This window comes from Dromaius novaehollandiae, chromosome 2 (assembly GCF_036370855.1).
Source record: "Dromaius novaehollandiae isolate bDroNov1 chromosome 2, bDroNov1.hap1, whole genome shotgun sequence".
Taxonomy (NCBI): Eukaryota; Metazoa; Chordata; class Aves; order Casuariiformes; family Dromaiidae; genus Dromaius; species Dromaius novaehollandiae.
The window spans coordinates 150705618-150721689 of record NC_088099.1 but is presented as its reverse complement, the minus strand read 5'-3'; the positions used below and the strand labels follow the sequence as shown (position 1 = coordinate 150721689).

General features: G+C 34.7%; 1 protein-coding gene across 2 annotated transcripts in view; it reads right to left on the bottom strand.

The window, feature by feature from the left end:
• Positions 1-1552: 1552 nt before the first annotated feature.
• Positions 1553-16072, bottom strand: part of EMC2 (ER membrane protein complex subunit 2) — a 45362-nt gene continuing 30842 nt past the window's right edge. For both annotated transcript variants that reach the window (XM_026099718.2, XM_064507803.1), the window contains exons 6-11: positions 15500-15585; positions 15277-15336; positions 12698-12779; positions 11442-11552; positions 8457-8561; positions 1553-2413 (exon numbers count right to left, since the gene is read on the bottom strand). In XM_026099718.2, coding sequence (XP_025955503.1) covers positions 2327-2413; positions 8457-8561; positions 11442-11552; positions 12698-12779; positions 15277-15336; positions 15500-15585 — 531 coding nt within the window. In that variant the 3' untranslated portion in view covers positions 1553-2326. The remainder of the gene's footprint in view (positions 2414-8456; positions 8562-11441; positions 11553-12697; positions 12780-15276; positions 15337-15499; positions 15586-16072) is intronic.

Here is a 16072-nt window from a genome sequence, read left to right as displayed (position 1 = left end):
CTCAGCTGCATAACTGAAGTTCATTATACAACTGATTAAATACAATGTGGGAGAGTTTTCATTATGATAAACTACACACAGTAAAATGTTTAAGCAGTGTGAATAGCTTTCTATAAATCAACCTGATAACTTTTGTCTCTTTACTTCACTGACTATCATAAATTTAACTCAGCAAGGTGAAACTTTACAATATGCATCTTAGACCATACTACAGAGTCAGAGGCCAACCTACCCTGGCCTCTTTGTGCTTGCTATAGTATCTTAACTAGGCTACTTCTTCCAGTAAAACACACAGCAGGTATGTGCTTCCTAAATGTAAACCTATGATGCAAAGAAAATAAATGAAATTGGATTACTGAACTGCTCTTTAATCCGAGTAATTTTAGTCTACAGTAGAGCTTTCCACTATTTTGTTTTCAGAAGAAGACCAAGTTATTTGAGATGTAGGTAAAATAAAAACAAGACTAATGAAGATTTAAAACTCTAGATGGCACACTCATACAATAAAAGACTGTAAATCTGAACAGAAATACGTACATTCACTTACGAGATTAACTTGTTTTTCCACCTGAAATATAAAACATCTATCTGCAAATAATGTTTTGAATTTTGCCAGTTTGTGAATAAGTTAATATAATAAAGGATCTGCAATATTTCCCCAGATTAGAATTGGGTGATTCAACATAATATTTTATTATAAATATATATATGACATATATATGTGTATATCTTTTAACAGTTTTATATTTCAGCAATACTGAATTAATTTAATTTAAGATTCTACAAACAATTCATTCTCGTGGCAAAGCACCCATCCTCTCATGGCATCACACTCGCTGCTTGTGACAACCTATTTCACAGACAATGGGAATGCGATCTTGTATTTCCAGAAGGTACTGTTTCATGCAACCACCAGTTACACACATTTTCAAGCTTTAAACCCACAGGGGAAGTTTTTGTTGCTGCTTTGGTTTTAGCAAGAGCATAGCTTTGTTTTACTGTATCAGGTCTGGGGTCATAAAAAGGACATCTTGATGCATAGCCTTTAACATGCCCCTTTACATAGAGTAGGAAGTATAAGATTTGAAACGCAATTACTCTGGATGGTGATAACAATCATCAAAATGACAGTGCAATGTTTTTATTAGAATTCGTCAGGCTTGTTTTGCTGTTGTTATGTACTCTAACTAGAGCTGCAATAAAAAAACTATACCTGCACAACTAAATTGTCAGAGTACACATACAAACAACAGCCAAAACAATCAGAACTGCAAAATTCATGAATTAGGGTGCTTGACTAATTACCCAAGTAAACAAACAAGTTCCTAAAAGACAAATATAGTATGGGTTTACAATTCGCTAGATACTTCATGCTAATGGCTGCATGCACACTTAAATCCTACAGTAAGTGCAAGATTGTAGAACGAACTGCCTCAAACTTACTCTGCAATAACACTCAGTTACTGTGCAGAAACTAATACACCATAGCTTACACCACAGCGAGGAGGTAGCCAGACTTCAGGCACAAAATTAGCACAGACCAGTATGCAGCCCTGTTTTCAAAAGGTCTTTAAACTCTTGATGTGAAGCATATGTACAACAAAGGACAGACAGAAGGAATAAAAAGTGCATATACATATACCGATTGGAGAACTAAGTGGACATGCAAGCATTTGCCCACAAAAGCCACAGAAAGGAATGTCTTTGGCCTTAAGCCAGTACAAAAGCCCCACTGGAGCAAAGTATACAAATAAGTTTTCTCCATTTCTGTAATACCGGATAACAATACCTTACTGAAACTATTAACTTTTTTCTCTAATAAAAGTATATTCATGCACAACAATCACATCTTGTATGGTAAATATTGGCCAGAAAGTATATACCTGTAGCACACTTTAACCCTTAAATATACAAGTAAGATAAAGTTTTCCATCACACCATATCCATCTACATATATAAATTTGTAACTTCAACTGGCAGACCCAATAAATCACTGTAGCTTTTTTGTTTTTTAATCATTTAACAGGTTTATTTCTACAAATTATGGCTTAAAAGCAGGTACTGTACATACAAAAGAGAATGATGTGCAACATATTTAATTTCTTTAAGCTGTCTTCCTGGGATAAGTTATTCATTTCAGTGTGCATTCACCATATTTCTCATAGCAGCAATAAACAGGCGTTTTACTTTTCATAAAAACATTTTAGATAGCCATATTAATCAATACAAAATTAATTTTTAACACCACTACAGTAACTTAACCCATAGGTCATTAAAGGTTGATCGCAGAATTGGAAAATTTAATATTGGATCTCTTTGTGCCAATCTAAGATTGAGTGATTTGCAGGGTCTCCAACATATCTTCCACTGCCTTCAGGGAGTATTTAGTCTCTTTCTTACTGCGGCCTGCAAACTTAAAAAAAAAAAAAAAAAAGTCATTTGTTATATATCAGAAATTCTACAACAGAAAGACTCTAAAAAGCATTAACTCTACTACAAACTCAAAAGCAGTCTCTTTAATGTTTCACTAAGATTTATCATTTTTACTAGAATACAAGCTATACCAGCCTTCCTCTAATAAGTCAGGAAAAAATTTAGCAAAACAGAATTCCTTAATTTCACTCATTTGCTCTGAACTTGAACTAATACAAACTAATAAATATACCACTATAGAATAAATATAATATATATAAAATAAATAAAAGTATATAATAAATATACTACTTTAAAATTTAACATTTATCTAAATACAGAGAAAATCTTAGTGCTGCTTTGTTTGCTCTGTGACTTATAACACGGATTTTATTTCAGACTTGAATTTTTGATGTGATTTAAATTAGATTATATCCATAATTTAAATAGCAGCAAGACTTGAACCTGATATAAAAGCTAATCAGATTTTATTTTTGTTATAGCAAGAGAGAGAAGAACGAGCTACTTACAAAACGTCTATAATGCAATGTAGTAATCTTATAATTACATTTCATGGTTCAAAGTAACTGTGAGTAATGACCTTTCATTTGATTGTAATCTATTACAACTGCAATTTCAGACTATTTGAGATAAAGCCTATGTTGATAACAAAGGAAGATATAACTTGATAAATACTACTTTTCAATAGTATAGCTATAGATTCGTTGTAGCACATGCAGCCAAGGTGGGGAGAGGAGGGACAAGACGTGTAGGAGTTGTTGACTACCCCACACTGATCTCAAAAGGAGTTGGCTAACTGTACTGACAATTACCATCACTCATCAGCCATATTTAACACGATCTATGGACCAGGCTGGTGCTTTAGTCAAATGAAACTCTCAACCATTTTTAATACACTTGCATTAAAATGGTTGTGCATTTTGGGCTGGGTTGGTTAAGAAATTATAAAAGCAGTAACTATAATTTGCCGTTAGTAAAATAGCCTATTCTTTATCTATACGTTAACATCTAAACCCTCAATAAATTTTCAATTTAATGTTTTTTATTTCAAATACCACTGCTGTCTTTCACAGTTAGTCCTTGATTTATAATGTGTCCCTTCTCTCTTGTAATTAACTTAATTTAGCAAACTCTTCACGACCTGTTAAGAAAGATTAAACAATCAGACCCAGGTAATATCAGACCACCACCAGGCTGCAGGACCTGTTAACCTGCTTTTGACCCCCAGTTAAAAATCTAACATTGGGATTCCCAATCAGTACCTAGGTCTTAAAGAAACAGTTTTGGTACAGCAAATGAATGTCATTTCAGATTAAATACCTAGGGAAATAGAATGTTGTTATGATAACAAGACTTTATATAGTTGAAGGACATACTGAAAACACCATATTTTCTTATTTCATATTTCCAGAATACAAATGACTGTCCCACAGTTTGACTCTAGTAATAAGTATAAATCTATCTGTTAGGTTGTGCAGTTTTCAGAATGACCTGCGATAATCAACTTTAGAAGAAAACCAGAGATTTCTGAATACCCTCCCAGCTGACAGAAGTAACTTTTGCTTGGATTTGAACTTAATACAGTACGCTCTTTTTCTTCACACTGAGTAAGAATAGTCCTAAGCAGAGAGTTGGGGGAGGTCCAAATCTTTCAATAAAAACAAACAGACAATCCCGCCCCCCAAAACCAAAATCCTTGATTGAAAAAAATTGTTTCAAACGAGCATTTCTGAGACTTTCAATAAAAATCACAGAAGCCTGAATATACTGTGGTCAGAGAGCTGCATGGCAAGACACCCAGCAAGCATGCAGAGGAAGGTTTCAAAATAAAAAGAATTTTACTTATTTTTACTTCTCCTTTGGGACCCTGAAAGCAAAGCTGACATAAGACATTAGTTTAAGAATGTTACTTGTTCATTTCAAGAGCGGTTGCCTTAATGATACTGACGTGTACTTTAGGCTGAACAAATAAAACCAAACTCTGCGTCATAACAAACAGAAGTAAACTTGGAAATCTAATCACTTCAAATTTGCCTTGACGAACAATTATTTTGTCTATTCTGCCATTACACTGCAATTTGACTGATTGAGCCGGAATCCATTTCTTAAAATCATGATTTAATTTTCTTTTTCCCAAATGGTTTGTAACAAAATCACCTCTCCAACCATAAATAACATGTGGACTGCAAACGCAGAAGAATTTAGCAGTGTACCCAAGAAGCATGTATCTGGAAAATTACTATGACTAGGATCACATTAAAGGTTTTTGTGAGCATTAATCAAACTTGCCTGCCTCTGCTGAAACACTTCTACCAGAGGACATGCTAAACCAATTATCTAATAGACGAGCCCCAGGTAGCCATATTCTGTTTCCATGTTAAAGTAACTATGTGACTCATGTCTAGTTAGAGCAGCTATACGTACGCTTCTTCACCGAATCTGCACTGCCAGAACAGCCAGAGTTTTCCAGTGATAAGATAATGCAAAACTAAGCTTAAAATTATAACAACTCTTTCAATAATTAGTAATTCTATAATGTCTTTCAAATAAAAGTTTGGGGTTTTTTTTACCCAATCAAAAAAATTTAAGTGGCCTAGAGAATAATGACTTTTTTTAAGAGCATCTGTTAGGAGCCAGGAATTCAAGCTCCAAGTAGCAACCCCAGATACAAAACCTTTCTCACTATCTTCAAAAGTTGACATTTCTCCTCAATCAGGCACAGATGAGAAGTAGTAATCAGCAGTGATGGTTACATATTCAACATCAAAATAGGAGTATTAACCAGATGGAGCAAATATCTGTGTTTCTCAAAAAATTATTTAATTCAACTGTTCTTTATCACTATATTTTCCTTTAAAGAAACTGTTCCACAGTCTAACAGGCATTTATGAAAGTAAGGTAGGGGGGTTTTATGCTCAAAGATTGCTTTTTTAAAGTGACAACAAACATACAGTTCCTTAGATTTCAAACAGGAATGCACAGAAAAAGCAAAAATCAAATGCCAAAGCATACAACTTGAATGAGAGAACAAACAGAAAGAAGGAGACCAGTAAAAATATCTCAAGAAAACTCTATGAAAAATAAAAATGCAACTACAGCCAGTCCTGAATTTGAAAAAATAAAGGATATTTTCCAAAATTACTGAGCAAACTGGTGGTAATTCCAAGTTCAAAATCCAGATTGAGAGTGGAGAAAGATCTCATTGCAAGACAATTGCTCAAGAGCAATTTTTCTCAATTAATAACATCATATTTAAAAGCCAGAAATTCATACAATTTGACTGGGCACTCAAGTCGGGACTGCCAATACATCTTGCTCTCTGGGACATGACTACAGATCAAATTGTATTTAAGAGTATCAGAAGGTCCAACTAATAAAATAAGTCAATGCCAAACTCAACAAGCTCTTAAGGCTCTCATTTCACTTTACAAAGAGCTTTGGATAATGCAAGGGAAGTGGGGAGGATTTAGAGAGATAATGTGAGTATCCAGCTTAAAACCTGGCTAGCAATCCTCCTCTAATGGAAGAAGACTGCGAGGGCTTCCACTGACACAAGCAATCAAGGTTTCATCCTTATGTCCAAAAGATGACAATTTCCAACTCTTCAGTATTCTACAGGAGCAATGAATCAATAGTGATGCTAGGGGAAACAGCCAACTACTACATCACCAACACCACTTGCTGTAGCAGTTGGATTTTAAGTGTCTGATGTAAACACTGGAGTGGCCAAACCCTTCTGCGGTCCTGTCAGAATAACAGGCTCAGCAGGGCTGGGCTGGGGGTTGTCTTGTCCATCTGTGGTCCCTAGAGCTTCTTGTGGTACTTTTCTGAAGTGGAAGGGGTGTTCGCACCACTTGCTCGCCAAAGTCTAGTCTGAACAGTTATGCTTTCTGCATAGCTAAACTCCTCTGGTGATTCCAGTCAAATATGGTATTCGTCACTTTATGTCCGAAACAGCTAAAAAAAACCCGATGAAGTATACAATGTTTCACAAAAGTATGAAGTCACAAAGAAGTTATGACATTTGTTTCACATATATGTTAGTTGTGTTAACATGATCTGTTCTGGTAACCATCAACCAAAAATGCTTAACCTAGGTTCCAAAATAACTTCACAGGAACAATAGAATCACACTTTTCAGTAAAAAAAATAAAATAAAATAAAAAGCCTCACAAAGTAAAAGTCATATTTACTCAGAGATTTTCATTTTCCTCAGAGAGTGCTGTTAACAAAAAGTCACATTAAAAAAAGCAAACTTATCTGGCTGTGAATCAAATAAGTATAAACTGTCATAACTAAACTTTCATCATATTTAAAACCTGGAGATATAAATTTCTAGATACTAATCTTGGCATGACATCAATCTACAGCCAATACTGATTTTACATTCCCATCCTGATGCATCTTGAAGGGGACGGTTTCCCAGAAGTGCTAATGGGTCTCTACTGGTGTTTTGAACTGAAGACATCATTCATAACAATCACTTAAAAACACGTTCAAAGCCCCTCTAAATCTAAACATTTCATTTTATTATGGTGTAAAACATGCAATGGTAGTTTTCTCTCAAATTCACTCGTTGCTAAAGCCTATCTTGTTCTATCAATGGTAAATCTAGTGTGTGTCCTGTTCTTCAAGTTTTTCTGATAAATCCTGCAGTACCTGGGTTTTCCATCAGTATTGTGCTTACAGGAATGTCAAGCATACTGAAGTAAAAGAAGTCCTGCTTATTTGTGTGGAATCAGATATAAAAGTCATACCATGTATAAGGTCATACACATCTTATTGTCATGAACAGCTAGATGACTTATTAACAAAAAGCAGGGAGTCATTTAAACAGCAAAATAGAAAAAGAAACCTTTAGGCTTTCAAGTATAAAGTGGTTAATTATGTCCTCAGGGATACAATATACTTCCTATAAAACTGTTTCTAACGAAAGAATCTCCACTGTACAGTACAGTCAGAAACTACACAGCTAATCAAGGAAAGTGGAAACTTCTTCAAATTTGCAAGGTATCGAAAATACTTGTTGGTCAAATGAAGCTGCACTCTTGTCAATAACTGACACACAGTACATTAAGAAAACTGTGTTGTTCATAAAGGAAAATCCTAATTTAACTGCATAATAGATGAAGATGGTCAAAAATCCATTTGCTAGTATTTAGCTTTGAAACAGAAGCATTAAAAAGGGGGGGGGGGGGCCTGATACTGAGAGAACAGAGCATTACATAACTGTAAACTCTTTGCATTTAATACCAACATTTTTGCTCATAAACAGAGTTCTGGGGAGAACTGGACAGTCTGTTGTTGATGTTCAAGCTTACTTAGACATATATTTTGATTGCTAGATCACTAAAAATAGCAGTAAGGGAGTCAAATTGACAAACTAAGTCCAGGATGCAAGGACAGAAGAACCTATGAGTTAAAATCTGTTTTGTATTCATAGGTTAAGCAAGTATAGCGGTTCATACATAACTTTTCAATTTGTTGAAAAGACTCCTATTGACTTTAGTGAGTTTTGATTGTGGCCTACAAAGTCTACATTTTCACAATTTTACAGGAATTTTTCTATGAAACTATGCAAAACCAGCCTCAGTCACAGTTCCTAAGGTAATTATCAAGAACACTGTTAAATAGGCTTTTAAAAGATGACAATAAACTCAAGGAAACTCATTCTAAGAGTTAATATACACCAAGTTTTATTAAAATACTTTAGATAGCTATAAACCAGAGTCTTGGAGGTTGACATTATACTACATTGTACATTTAACGTTAATACCAAAAAAAGTGTTCAAAGCTAATGAGTACATAATGCAAATTAATGGTAAAATATCAACTTTACTTGTATTAATTTATTAAGACTTCTAAGAAAATGAACAGAAGCAGAACGCATACAGACCAAGCAAATAATGCTGATTTATGTTAACTGTCGTATCTAACTTTCTGAATAGCAGCTGATAAAAATGCAGAAAAGAAGACAGCATGTAAAGTGTAGGGTAGGTATCAGAACACAATTATGTACTAACCTGGTACGCTCTATTTATTTGGTTAGCTGCCCAACTGGCATATTTCATATTATCTTTTTTCATTTTTGCACTTGCTTTTGGGTTGGAGGCAATATGGCTGGCAGACTAGGAACAAAAAAAGAAAAACAACATAACTGTAAAATATATATGCATGAGGTAAACAGATGGACACCTCTGCTTGTGGAGCCCCAGGCTTAGTGATACAGGGGGAAAAAAAAAAAAAGTCAGCTGACTAGTAAAGAGCATCCAATTAAGAACTAACTAAACCTTTTAAACAATTATTTGTTCTAAATAAAACTAGACTTAAGTTCAGTCGTGTACTGAGTTAGCAACAGAACCTGGACATAATCAGCTAATCCAATTCCTTTTTCCCAAAGTAAGAGCTATAAATCAGTTTTTCCAATTCCATTTATTATCAGAGAAGATACATAGCACACAACTTTGGAGCCCAGGCTGCCATTAAAAACATAACATTTTTCCATGTGACATCAGATGTCAAGTTTTAAAGGCAGGTGAAAACCTTATACACAAGTTTCCTCAGCAGATATGGCTGGAAGCCTCTATGGAGCATTTACCGGGGATATGGACCTTCTTCACGGACTACAAGCACTTGGCATGTCTGTCAAGTACAGAAGTAGCAGCCACAGTAAAAACAGATCTTAAATCCCGGAAACAGGGTTACAAAGAAGTCAGGAGCCAAAGGGTAGATAAACAAACAGAGATGGAAAGCTGCACTTGCAAAAATCACCTAATGAAATCTGACAGCCAACCAACTGAGCGAAACTGTCAGAACCCAGACCAAGTGCATGGGTCCTTTTTTGCAGTAGTTTACTTGTGTTATGCAAATCCAGATGTCTGTGTATGACTTTCAGGCACCACCCAAACAAATTTCTCACCAGTAACAGGTTCAGAACCTACTTTACAGACTGAAAATAACAGGTGGGAGGCAAGATCTGGCAGAGGACAAGCCAATATTGGCCATCATATATCCTTATGGCTGTTCTAGCATCAATTGAGCTGTCTCTATGTATACACACCTAAAAATCAACTGAGGCTAATCAACAGATTAATCTGTGCAGCAGTAAATGCTTTCTCCAAAATCTTATTCCTTAAAAGCTAAATCATCAAAGGAACAGCAAGGAGCTATCCTTTTCTTTCTTGAACATATATTCACCAATCCAAGATGATCTAGGAAGATTAGGTCTGGGTCTCGTGTCTTATATATGATGTCTAAGAGAAAGCGATCCTGGATAGGAAGTTCCTATTAATACTGTCTGGCTTTTTAGGAAGCCCTAAAGCTATCTGCCTGCCCTCTGCCCACAAACATCTCCCAAAAGGAAAACAGTTTTGTTAAAAAGATCATTGAAAAGATCTAAGATCTAAAGAAAGATCTTCGATGGAAGACTAAATCTCTGTGGAGAAACTGAAGTACTGATGCCAGTACACTCTAGCTGCAGGTACCGTGTTCATGGCAGTACGTGCTGTTGTGTCTGCTGCACTCCAGACAACAATGCTGTACAGGATAAACACCAATTCTGATACTGAAATAGAAAGCTCATTTAGAAACTGGAATGAGAAAAAACAAAGAAGAAAACAAGTTTGTAAAAAACAAAAACACAGTCACCATATTGTGCTGGTACCCTTCAGTAGTTCACCACCCCGTAAAGAGCGTGACTTTGACGCATGAATATACCTTTTTGCAAAAGAATTTAGTCATTACAATTCTTTGGAAAACATGAGCAAGATTTATAACTGAAGAACACTTCGAGTAAGAAGAAAGACTACAACAGCATAGATCAGCTTTTTGTAGTTGCAAAAAAAGACAAATATCAAAGCAAACGGGATCTCCGCAAGTAGAAGAAAAAGATGTTTCTACTTTAAACTAGCACTCCAGTGGCAGTCCTACAGAGATATCCATGGAAAAACATGCACAGGAGGCTACTGCCAAGAAAATGCATGGTTTTCCAAGCCTTTTTTATATACACATATACATAAATATATGTACAATACACACCTATCTCCAGCAAGGACATAGTAGATAATACAAATTCACTGGCTGTTTAAGTCTGACATCATGTGGACAGATGCGCTGAGGAGAATTTGGTGCAAACTAGTGATCATTTCCAGTAAGTACAAAAGAACTGATACATGGCATACTGGCCAATAATGTGTTACACTGTATAGGTAACACAGCTGAACTGGCCATCTGATGATGGAATACAGAAATTACAGCAGAGCACAAATGAAACCTCTAAATATGGGGATTGACAGCCAACCTAACACATCTCCAACCATTTTGGATGTCACCTATGAGTATGAGGCCTGTGAAACCTCTGGAAGCACTGAGGTCCTCGAAAGAGCTTGAGATAAAGGGAAATTCTTACAGATAATAAAGATGACTGATAAAATAGTTGAAAATGAGTTAATCATTGATCAAATAAACTTGAGAGAACAAGGCAAGAACACGATTTGCAAGCAAAACTGAGAAAGATCAAACCATTTGGATAGTTGGCAGAAACTGAGACACGAACAAATACTGCACATTTATGTCCACACCAATAGTCAAAATACGTAAGCATCCCAGTGGGGAACATCAAGTCAGAAAAGATCTTGTTTGGATTCACATATGGGCAAGCACATAAAGGAGAAGCCTTGCTTCCACGAAAAAAAAAATTAAAAGCAACTGAACATTGCAGTTTGAATGTTTTAATAAAATGCTTTGAGATCGGGTTTAATAAAGTATTACTATCCTATTTGGGATAGGGGAACCAGAATATACATACTGGAACACAGAATCCAGATTTGACTTTTTAACCGTTTTTAACCATTGGCATAAAATTGTCCATATGCAATATTTAATAACAGTGTTAATAATCTTAAGTGTAACGTTAAAGCAAAGACAAAAAGTCATCAAATTGTAAAGGATAAAACATGCATAATAACACATGCAAAATGATAACATAGAAAATACATAATCAAGCTCACCATGTAAAGTCCGAACAAAGCTCTCATATTTCTGTTGTTCAGCTTCAGTGCTTGTGCAAAATACTTTCTTGATAGTTCAAGGTTTTCAAGCCCCCCTTGAGTATATTTAACCTGTAAAAATGATAGGCTCCTTAAACTTGCATATATTATCAGGCATTCACTCTTGAATCAAAGATATTATAAAATGTCTCTTCAGATTTGTATTTCACATTTCAAATCGGGTGAGTCCAGTCAAAGGCAAAATACCAGACTAGGAGAAACCTGAGCTCTTTTCAGTAAAGAAATTCTTTAAAAAATATTTAACTATAGGAAAAAGGCCAACACTACTTTAGATATCAGTTGCTATAATAAAAGAATGATTATTTTGAGCCTATTCATAAATTACTTAAAATTTTGGGATGGTCTCCTATGAAAATAAACTTTAAATCTAAGCTAAATTCTGACTGCTACAAATGCACACTAACTCTATATTCCTTCAGTTTAACATTAGTTAACACCAGTACACAAAACAACACAATGTCTTTTATTATCTATTCAAATGCATAACAATACACAAAGTTTAAAGATTACTCCATTACTTATTTATTCATTTTGCCTATTATTAAATCAAAAAGAAAGGAGATATATATTAGAAGATGTTTCACAGATTTTCTACCACAAAGCTATTCAGCCTTTCAAGTTTTAATGTTAATCCAATATTATCCCTGTTAACAAAACAAATTAAATCCTTTCCCAGGAGTTAACAGTATAATTTAGAGGAAAAAAAAATATACATCTGAAAAATTATTATAAACTGCTAAAAACCTTTTAAAAATCTTAAGGGTCCTCTCTCCACCTTGTGCTCTTTCAGGCAAAATTTCCTACATGAAGAGCTCCAAGATCTGGCTCCACTGTTGCAGGCAGTGTGTAATATCCTAGACAGCATTATTATGAAAAAGTTTAACTTCTCATACACTTGATTTGAAAAGTGCGTAAACCCTTCAACAAGAATAGCTCCTTTTAAAAGGAAATTTTTTCTTCAATAATTCCTGCGCTTACTCATATTTATAGTTTAGTCACATTGTTGTATTAAATAACAAAACACAGTTTTCTTAACACCTTAAGTTATATGAGATGTTTTAAACTAATATGTTCTCTGTGTACTCCCTTAAATCTCCTAGGGAAAAATTAAACATTTTTATTCCATTTTCATCACTTAAGTAATATAAAAACAGAATGCGCATTCGAACACAATAGATTTTTCTGAAAATACTTACTTCAGCGTATTGCTGACAATATAAGTGATTGTGTGGATTAGTCATCATAAGTTCCTCTAAGCAGAAGGCTGCCTTTGCATAGCTAAGGAATATAAAAAAAGTGACATATAAATATGAAAAACTGTATAGCTCTTTGCTTCAGTTTCTTTACAGTACAGTAAAAGGAATCTTAATTTTCCTTCATAACTTCACATGACTTATGAGCTAAAGAAATGTTCTATTTTCAAATGATATTTGAAACCACAAATTACTATTTTCTAGATGGTGAAATCTTTACTAAATGTAATGGCCCTAGTATATGTTGAACAGCTCATGGAAAACTTAAAAAATTACTCATTTCTTATTAATAAATGATAAGAAGAAACAGGATAAGCAAGTTTTGTTTAACTACTAAAAGTTACTTTAATTCAGGCTACCAAGTTTCTATTTCCCTTCACATAGAATTCAGCTACATGATGATTCATATATCAAGCTATAGATTGAAGTACTAACCTCTCAGTTAATGTTATCTACTCACAGTTAACCAGAAAAGTGAGATCTAAAAACCATGAGAACAGTTCTAAAATCAAAAAGTCCATATGTATATAAGAAAATGGCATTAAACCAGTCAAATTGGGCAACAATTCATCATTGCAAAAGAAAAGGCTAGCACTTGTTCTTTAAATTAAAGCTTTCAGCATGAATTATGAAGACAAGCTCATAATGCTAATTTATTTGCATTAATTATAAAAATCCTAACTCTCAGTGTCTCAGTTAATATGGCTTCTTGCAGAAGTTGCATCTATTACAGATACACCATAGCATTGGTCAGAAGAGTTTACATGGCAGGATTTCAAAGAGTGAGACACAAGGTTTGTAACACACGTATTGGCAAATATTTAATATTAGAGTAAAAGCAATTTAGCAATGAGATAGTATTAAACCATGTAACTTTTATTATCTTTTTTCTTAAAATAAACATACTGTGATTGTCCTCTGTGCACATTATGACAGTTCAGGAAACGTGGAGAGAAAGGACAGTCATCTCAGTCTCCAAAAGTGGTAGATCAGAAGGAAGCCACAGTCCTCACAATGGAACAGAATGCAGAACTGGGGACTGCACAAACCTTGCACAGCTAAGCATTTTCATGAGCAATGGTAACAGCATGGTGATTTCACAATCAAGACTAAATTTAGGATACTGATAGAACAGGTAAACTGACTAATTATTTCCTTTAATGAAAAATTAACTTTCAGTTGCTTTTTAGCCCAGATTCCAATTTTTTTCTCTATTTAATCTTAAAATGATAATAATACTCAGAACAGTACACTACGCACAGTCAATTTTTTCAATGACCTGGAGAAAATTCTGTCTACTATTTTTATTGGAATTACAAACCAATATAAGTACAAGCAAAAGCAATTTATTTCTCAAGTTCCACTACAGTATTTTGTAATGAAGATTAGAGCTGAAGGAAAAAAAACAAAACAAAACAAACAACAGTAAAAATAAGTATGTCTGCTCCACTCTATCATTCATTTTTGTACCAACAGCTCTGACAAGGTTAAATATATTTTTATATATTGGAGTTCAGTTCACATTTAAAAAATAACTATTTTCTTGGAAAAGTTGCTGGTGAATTTTCCAAAACAAATGGAAGTTTGGATATCAAAATCCTAGATTATTCTTTAAGTCAGCATTTGAAAGAGTTTAATTATTATTTTTGGTGAGAATGGAATAGAAGGAGAAGTGATGGGGGAACAATTTTTTCGTGACAACAAGAATGGCTCATTTTTCCTTAAGAATTTGATTCTTTTACTACTCTGTAGAAAGGAAGGAAGCAAACAATGTGATATAATTCAGGCCGGGCTGAAGAACCAAAGGGGAGGGATATACGCCTTTGGGTGGAGGTTAGAATTCATGCTGTGATATTAGAAAACTTGCACTAAGGCTTTGAGCTAATCCTCTCACACTGGGATTTCCTCCTGTCACTACAGCAATAAAAAAAGCTAACAAAAACATTAAATATCCAATAAGCAAGTTACTACAACATTCAACATTCTTGATTGCACTGGCTTTTGTACCCAGGCGACCAAATGCCTCTAGCTCTGGATCCATGTTTTTTGTATGTGGGTAAGGGGCTTTTTGTGTATGTGTGGGATTTGGGTTTTTTTCAGGTTTAGAAGTATGCCCTGCAAGCTCCTGCAGAGGTAAGCTAACAGAAAAACAGAATATTACATACAGTTGGTGTAATTAATTTGTTTTAGAGGTACAGAATTTAAAATTTATTACTAGCAAAAACATCACCCGAATGAGAAATTACAGCAAATGTGTGTGCTGTTCTCCACTACACATAAAACACTTTATATATATATATATATATTATCAGCTGTTTTTGAAAAAATGAAACATACAGGTAATTTAGTAAGTTGTTTCTGCTTTAAAATAAAATGCCTTGTTAAATCATTTAGTAGTCAGATAAGGTTGTTAATTATTTCCTGATGACGCTTGGTCCGTCAAAACAATCACTGATGTCTTTGACTTGCACGGAGTAGACTTGAATTTAACAGTTTTTATGTGGACTTAGCAAACAACTTACTCATGTTCATTGATGTAAAGTTCGGCAAGTTCATGCCAAGCTTCTTGGTCTCCGACAAATCTGTATACAGAGAGCAAGGGAGGAAAAAGAGTAAGAACGTGTGGAGGGATTCTGTAAATGACCAGCATAGAAGCAAAGGCGTAAATCAAATGCAAATTCCATTTTAATTAAAAAGATTTATCAGAATAGCAAAACACAATCTGTATTCTTGCAAGACACTCACTGTTCCAGATACTCATTCAGCTCTCGGATGGCCTCAAGATTTTTCCCCTGGGCTTTTCGAATGGCAATCTTACGCTTTCTTGCTGCCTGTGGGTTGACATTAATAAAGGATTAGGGTCTCATAAGTCCCTGGGTTTTTGTATAGAAAGCAATTTGACTGTGCAAATTATTATCTCAATACCAGTGGAATTCCACTGCAGAGCAACTGCTAGGCTGGAGTTTATAAACATACCCCATGACATCCCACTGGGAGACTGAAAACCTCTTCTTACAATCACATTACGCATGCTTTTCTTTGGAGGCACACACTGTATGCATTATTTCATTCAAACAAATGACTGTCCAGATTCTGATAATTACAAAACAGCAGGAGAGGCTAATCTTCAGCCAGTCCAAAGACCCCCACCTTCCCATTCACAAGATCCATGATTATAACGACTGAGTTTAAGAGAATCGCACAGATGCATCTGGGTTGCCACTGTGTAAATATGGCTCTCAGCCATTTTTAAAGATTTCTGTCAAAGCACTGAATGCCACTTTTAATTACTGTTGAATATATACCAACTTCATAAAC